This window comes from Palaemon carinicauda, chromosome 30 (assembly GCF_036898095.1).
Source record: "Palaemon carinicauda isolate YSFRI2023 chromosome 30, ASM3689809v2, whole genome shotgun sequence".
NCBI classification, from domain to species: Eukaryota; Metazoa; Arthropoda; class Malacostraca; order Decapoda; family Palaemonidae; genus Palaemon; species Palaemon carinicauda.
In genome coordinates this window covers 87,102,486-87,109,985 of record NC_090754.1, presented here as the reverse complement: position 1 = coordinate 87,109,985, position 7,500 = coordinate 87,102,486, and the positions used below count along the sequence as shown (strand labels likewise).

The following is a 7,500-nucleotide window of genomic DNA, read 5'->3' as shown; positions in this document are numbered from 1 at the left end:
CGAAACCTGGTTTTCTATCGACATTGACCCTAAAATAAAGATTTCCCGTTTTCTCATAATGCTTCTCTCTCGAAACCTGGTTTTCTATCGACATTGACCCTAAAATAAAGATTTCCCGTTTTCTCATAATGCTTCTCTCTCGAAACCTGGTTTTCTATCGACATTGACCCTAAAATAAAGATTTCCCGTTTTCTTTCATTTCAATAGGCTTACCCCTTTAGTTATACCATTGAGACTATCTTGCAATCATCTTGGCTTTGGTTCACCGCAGCCCCTTTATCTTTTCAGATTTGAAGAAATAGAGAATTAGGGAGAATGAATCATTGTGTGTATTTGTGATGTGAATTGTTTGGATTTCATGTTATTCTCACCTGGTTTAAGAGAGTTAAATTAATGGGTGGAGAAGGTTCTGGCGTCGTTGTCATGGTCACAGTCTCTTCAGGTGGAGAAGAGTTGATGAAATCTTCAATGAATTGATCAATAGGAGATATGGGTTGCTCAGTTGTTGGTTCTGTCGTAGTCTTTTTGGTCGTTGTGCCTCTAGTGACTGGTGGTCTAGGCCGTCTTGTGGTAGTTGGTTTTCTCGTGGTACTTGTTGTAGATTTAGTCGTGCTTGTTGTCGGGAGGGTTGAACTTGTAGTAGTTGGTGTGGTGACTGTTTGTGTGGTTTGATAATTTCCAACTGGACTTGTGGCACCGTGAACTTCAAAAGGAACCGTGTGGATAGGATATGTAGAAGTTGCCCAGGGTTCCGCAGTAATGTTAGGTTGGGGAATGTTAAACAACTCAGCTATGTCCTGAAGGATATCGCCGGGAATAATTGGTTTCAAGTCCGATTCCAAGTCTGAGACACTGTTTTCTGTAGAGGGAGTGGTGAAATTTGAAGTTGCTCGTGTAGGTTGTGCGGTAGTTGAAACCTGAAGGGTATGTAGGGTGTGTGTTGGCCTACGCGTTGTTGTCCAGGTCATCAACAACAGGTTGCTAGATACTGTTGTATCTGTTGGTTTGGGTCTGGGTGGTTTCGTAGTAGTCCAAAATGCAAGGGGGTCATTCAAATTCGGTTTGTCAGTAGTAGCAGGCTGTAATGCCGGCGTAGAGGCAGGTACTGTCTGAGGTCTTGTGCTCATGACTGGCACTTTGGTTGTTACTGGCCAAAAGAGGAGAGGATCAATTTCTGGATTTTGGTTTTGGGTAACACTCGATAAAACCGATTCAGGTGGTCTTGCATTCAGAATAGAAGGCTGAGGAGAAAGTGTCCAAATCAATAATGGTTCTGTGGATGGTCTATCATCAGAAACTGTTGTTGTATCAATTAAAGCTGTATCTGAAAGACTTTGGCTTGTGTCATTCTGTGGTCTCTCGGTTGTCGACATAACAGTTGTCATTTCTGTTGTTTCAGTTGTACCTGTTGCCACCTGAGATATTTCAGGCACTATGTCAATTGTTGTAGTTTTATATGGAATACGAGTTGTGTAATCCCCAATTTCATTACTAGATATGTAAGCCATGTCAGTAATTTCCATGTTAGTAATATCTGGAGTGACGGGAATTAGCGTTTCATCTGGTTTGCTAAACATTGAATTTGAAAAGTCTTCAATCCATGATAAAGGAGGCTGCGTTGTAGTTTTTGAAAACTTTTGTTTTACAGGTTTCTTTGCAGTAAAAGGTCTTATGTAAGGCCTGTGGGATGTTGGTTTGGGCTCAAAGTAAAGTTCATCTTTTTCAGTAAAAGTTGGCATGGACCCCGGGTTTTCAGTATTTTCGTCAACGAGAAGAGGATCTGTAACGTCAAATTTAGAAATTTCATAAGTGGCAAACCCGTCCTGTCCATCTGGAAGAGTCATCATCACAGTCCTTTCAGTGTTATCTGATTCTTCATTAAGATCTTCATTTCCTTTTGTAGCGGTCTCAACAACCGTGAACGTTATCACACCACCGTTAGAAAAAAGATTAGGAATACCAGTAAGAGTCTCTCCATAGAATTTGGATACTGGTTCAGTAGATGCAGTATCGTCAACCTGGGTTGAAGGACTATATGTAGTACTCTGTGTTACAGGAGAACTTAATTGATTCAACCCAAATGATGGTTTGGTTGTAGGCATAAAGTCCCGAGTTGTCATTTTCATGGTTTCACCCATCGGCGGAGATGCCGTTGATGGATGGCCAGAATTACCTGAATTTACCATTGATCCCACAAAGTGCTCTTGCCCAGAAGCGCTTACTCCGATGATGCCAGGTGCAATGATTTCTCCAACAAAGGTCTCCAACTCATTATCTACATCTAACGTGCTTGGAAGTTTATCTATAGCGTCACCAACTACAGAGTCTTCAACTGCGCTGCCTCCATTACTAAGTGATCCCTCTGGCGTTTCATCCAAAGTCACTAATAAATCTGTCTCTGCCTCTAAAGGAACATTTTTGATGTCCACTAAAGTTTCATCTAGCGAAGTTTGTGGCACTTTTGAAACGGTAATTCCTCCTCCTCCTCCTCCACCTCCACTTGGTCGAGGCTTCTCTTTCTCATCAGCCCCTTCTTCTGTAGATGCGACTTCTTCCCCAGGCAAGTCACAGCAGGCTCCGAAGAGAAATCCATCAATGCATGTCCCGACCACATGACCACCTCTCTGATAGCATTCGAAGTTGAACATGCACGTGCCCGGCTCACCAGTCGGGCCTTTACACATGTTGGGCTCAATCTTCAGTTTTCTGGTACTCGAAAACGATCCTGAAAACAAAAGTAAAAATCTATTAAAAAATTTTGTCATCTTAATGCATTTCATGCGTTAAATAATTTTCAAAAATTCTAGCTACAAACACGCAAGGTTATTGCGAGGAATTTTATTTCAAGATGATAAACATTTATTGATTTATAACTTCAAATAAAATCCAAAAGAACCAAACAAACGAAAGATAAAATTATGTCATGCAATATTCTCCAAAATATAAAATGAATGTAAAAGCTAAACTAAATGCCTGTTGTGGAGTTGATAGTTCTTGCACTAACAGAAAGTAATACTTGAAAGTATGTCTTACTAATATAAAAAAAGAATCCAATTATTGTCTAATAAAAAAGGATTTGTCATCTTTTTATTTTGTCTAAAACTTTCCAAGGGAGAAAGGACAAAATTATTTTAAAACACTTTGACACCCACTAGCACCTATAATACATTCATAAAGAGAGAGAGAGAGAGAGAGAGAGAGAGAGAGAGAGAGAGAGAGAGAGAGAGAGAGAGAGAGAGAGAGAGGGGCAGAGGCAGGCGGTTGGTGGTGGTAAAATATGAAGACTAGAAATTAGTTAAGACAATTTTGTGCTATAAACATAAATTAGACATTGGGTGGTTATTGATGGCTTGACAAACTAGTTCTGGCACTAAAACGCCATTTATGTATTAACATGATAATTCTCAAATAGCTTTTAGTAATAGCCTACTGTAGACAAACGATTTTAATTTGAATAACACACACACTCGCTTTCATTCGTGGAAAAAATAAAAACTGTGGATTGGTCGACATTCGAAAGTGAATACCATTTCAACATGGTCTAGTAAACGAAGCATTTTGCATGCATATACGAGACTTGTTTCGCTTCGTTATTAACCTCATTAAGCAGCGCTATCAGAGCGAGATGAGAAACCCGATTCGATCAGTCTTCCACAGAATAGAATTAACTCATCCTTTGGGGTGGAATGGGAGCACTTGTACTTCAAGGTCATCTGCGCATGTGTAAATTTCAAACGGGAATCATGCAGTTGCCAGATATGGGGATTTATCCCTAGGTTTGGGGACTTTGGGTGTCTGATGGGGATATTCCATACAAATTTCTGTGATGAAGAGACAAAGATGAGTAAACCTTTCTATAGTTTTACTAAATTTGCTTGCACTCACAGGAAGTAAAGTGAATAATTTCTATATCAGTAAAGCCTTCGTGATCAGAATAAAATATATGTGTGGAAATGAGGATTTTTGTGTTGTTTTGGTGATTTTTTATCATGAGTTTTGGGGATTTTTAGACTAACTCATCTGGCAACACTGCGGGAATGTAGTACCTACTTCCGCAGGGAGAGGATTTGGTTATAATTATTACCTTCGGCGTGTATTTATTTGTCTGTTTGTCATTCGCATAACTTAACAATTAGTAGATCGAATCTCGTGAAATTTGGTGGGATGATTGGCCATGATCCTATGAGAATTTTGTTAGATTTTGGGAGTGATCGGGGAAAAAGTAGAGGCCCAGGTCACGAAAAGGTCAGAAAAGTATTTTTGCCATAGTGTGGCTCATTTTTATTTGATTTGAATGAAACTAGTGACAAAGTGTCCATAATTCAATTGCCTATCTTGAGTTATACAACATGATATAGTAATTTTAGTAACGCTTGTTAGCGGTTGGGGGTCAAAGGTCATTATTACCGGCAAGTCGTTGTTGTTGTTGTTAGCCAAGCTATAACCCTGCTTGGAAAAGCAGGTAACTATTAGCCCAAGGGCTATATTAATGAAAATAGCCCAGTGAGGAAAGGAAATAGATAAACTACAAGAGAAAGAATAATTAATTATGAAATATTTCGAGATCAGTAACAACGTTAAACTAGGTTGTACTGGATATATGAATTGGTCTAGAAAGGATCAAATCTGGAGCATGGGAGGCCAATCAGCAGCATCATAGGCCTAAAGGAAAAATGAAAGAAATTGGCAGATAGGAAAAGGGATGGAGGTATGGTAGCTGGCTAAATATTGAGCTTTAAAAGTGAGCTTGATGAATCCATTCTCCCTCCCCCCTCCCCCACACCTCCCCGAAGCCATCAGCGGAGAGAGGTTGGGGCGGTAAGAAAATAGGCCAACCCAACGAAAGTGATGGCTGGGAGCAGATTTCTCTGGAAGATATCATGGGGCCGTCCTTTCACGAAAGGCCACACATCTGTTAATTAGTGATGCTTGCAATTGCATTTCAAATGTATTGAGGTCACAGTGAGGCTTGAAGTACTGCCGCTGTGCTTTAGTCAAACAGTACAACGCGATGAGACGGGAAATTTAATAGAAAGAATATATAAACTTGAATTTTCAGAGAACTAGTACTAGCCTGTTTTTTTTTTTTTTTTCTGTCACAATATTGTGACTGATATTTACAGTATGGTTACAGTATATATTAAGATTTTTACATCAACATAAACCATCTAAATTAACAATTTACACATCTTTATTTTCATTTTTAGCTACTCAAAAACAATATGTGATATACTTTTTCTGAAAATTTTATTCATTATTTCTTTATAGATATCCTTAATAGCCACCGATCATATTGAAATTTACACTTAAAGGCATCTGTTTCCTCTTTCGTATATCGTTTCTTCTTACTGGTCCAAACAGCATACAAATAACCAACAATCAATACAGTGGCGCTATTATAATAATTTTTCGTCCTATATCTGTAACTTAACATTAATGTACTTAAAAATTGTCGCTGTTTATTCCACAAATATGAAAAATTACACTTTTAACATACATCAATTTTGTTGTTATGAGTCTGCAAAAATACAAAAATATGCAAATTGTATTCAACATATTCGCAATGATTACATTTATTACTGTTTCAGATATTCAACATTTTCAGCTGATTATTGGTCGCCAAAGTTCCATGAGCATATTTAAGGCAAACTCACTCTCTCCATGATACCATTGAAAGGTTTGTTAAATGCTCTCCCATACCATTTTCCTGTCCAAAAAGGGTTAACGTGTTAGCTTCTGCAGTGTATTGTAATACTGAGGCTTCCAATAAGGAATTAAACAAACAATAAAAGTTTTCTCATAAAAAAAAAGAAAAATTCACGATTCTCATCTCGGTTAATGCTCTCCCAAACCATTTTCCAGTCCAAAAGTGGATAACGTATTAGCCTCTTTGGTGTACTACAATACCGAGGCTTCCAATGAGGAATTAAACAAACAAAAAAAGTTGTCTTACAAGAAAAAGAAAAAATCACGATTCTCATCCCGGTATAGAGATCTCCCTTGGCCAGTCAAGCAGACTCTGCACAACGGTCCAGGAGGCAGAACCCACGTAACAAGAAGAGTAGCCACTTGCAAGATGCGGAAATTTGTGGCCCGGGGGTGGGGGGGGGGGAATTGTGGACAGGTGGTTGTTAAATTCTACAAGATAAAGTACCTTTTTCTTTCATCACAACTCATAGCGATATGGTCTTCCACTGTCTTGGGTTAGAGTTCTCTTGCTTGAGGGTGCACTCGGGCACACTATTCTATCTTGATTCTCTTCCTCTTGTTTTGTTAAAGTTTATATAGTTTAAATAGGCGATATTTATTTTAATGTTGTTGCTATTAAAATATTTTGTTTTTCTTCGTTTCCTTTCCTCACTGAGCTATTCTCCCTGTTGGAGCCCCCTGGGCTCTTAGTATCCCGCTTTTCCAACTAGGGTTGTAGCTTAGCAAATAATAATAATATATAATTAATTAATAATAATAATAATAATAATAATAATAATAATAATAATAATTATAATAATAATTATAATAACGGTGTACATCATTTTTAACGCTTGCTTCTAAGAATTATTATTATTATTATTATTATTATTATTATTATTATTGTGTACATACAGAGTTATTAAATACAGATGTTTCTAATCCACTGCAGGACAAAGGCCTCAGACATATCTCCATTCATGTCTGAAGTTTGGCCAGTTTTCATTACCACGCTGGCCAATGCGGATTGGTGATGATGGTGGGAGACTTATAGTCTGATCGCTCACAACAAACCTACCCAGTATGGGTGGCCCTGACTAGTGCAGCTTTGCTGATCATGGCGATAAACGAACCCTTTCATAAGAAAGTCACTTGACCTGCGTAGATTCTGGTGTAGACTGACACCACAGCCTTACTTCCTCAACCAAATTCATGGCATACTTGTTCTTGCGTATATTAAAGTGAGTTTTGCCCATGTAATTCTGAAATTTCCCTCAACGATCATCACTATTCCGAGCTCAACTCATTTTGTGGTTAATCTCCTCCTTTTAATAATAATAATAATAATAATAATAATAATAATCCTTCTCTCTGGTTACGGTTCACTTACCCTTGGCCTTCACATACACTGAATAGTCTGGCCTATTCTTTACAGATTTTCCTCTGTCCTCATACACTTGACAACAATGAGATTACTAGGCAATTCTTCTTCACCCAAGGGGTTAACTACTGCACTGTAATTGTTCAGTGGCTATTTTCCCTTTGGTAAGGGTAGAAGGGACTCTTTAGCTATGTTAAGCGGCTCTTCTAGGAGAAGGACACTCCAAAATCAAACTATTGTTCTCTAGTCTTGAGTAGTGCCATAGCCTCTGTACCATGATCTTCCACTTTCTTGAGTTAGAGTTCTCTTGCTTGAGGGTACATTTGGGCACACTGTTTTATCTAGTTTCTCTTCCTCTTGTTTTGTTAAGGTTTTTATAGTTTATGTAAGAAATATTTATTTTAATGTTACTGTTCTTAAAATGTTTTATT

At 38.2% G+C, this 7,500-nt stretch overlaps 2 protein-coding genes across 3 annotated transcripts in view; one reads left to right on the top strand and one right to left on the bottom strand.

Annotated features, from left to right (window-relative positions):
* Positions 1 to 7,500, top strand: part of LOC137623340 (queuine tRNA-ribosyltransferase accessory subunit 2) — a 257,642-nt gene that overhangs the window by 45,717 nt on the left and 204,425 nt on the right. The gene's annotated exons all lie outside the window — the stretch shown is intronic.
* LOC137623339 (mucin-2-like) overlaps positions 1 to 7,500 on the bottom strand; it is a 107,771-nt gene that overhangs the window by 10,570 nt on the left and 89,701 nt on the right. For both annotated transcript variants that reach the window (XM_068354148.1, XM_068354149.1), the window contains exon 3: positions 372 to 2,725. In XM_068354148.1, the coding sequence (XP_068210249.1) occupies positions 372 to 2,725 (2,354 nt within the window). The remainder of the gene's footprint in view (positions 1 to 371; positions 2,726 to 7,500) is intronic.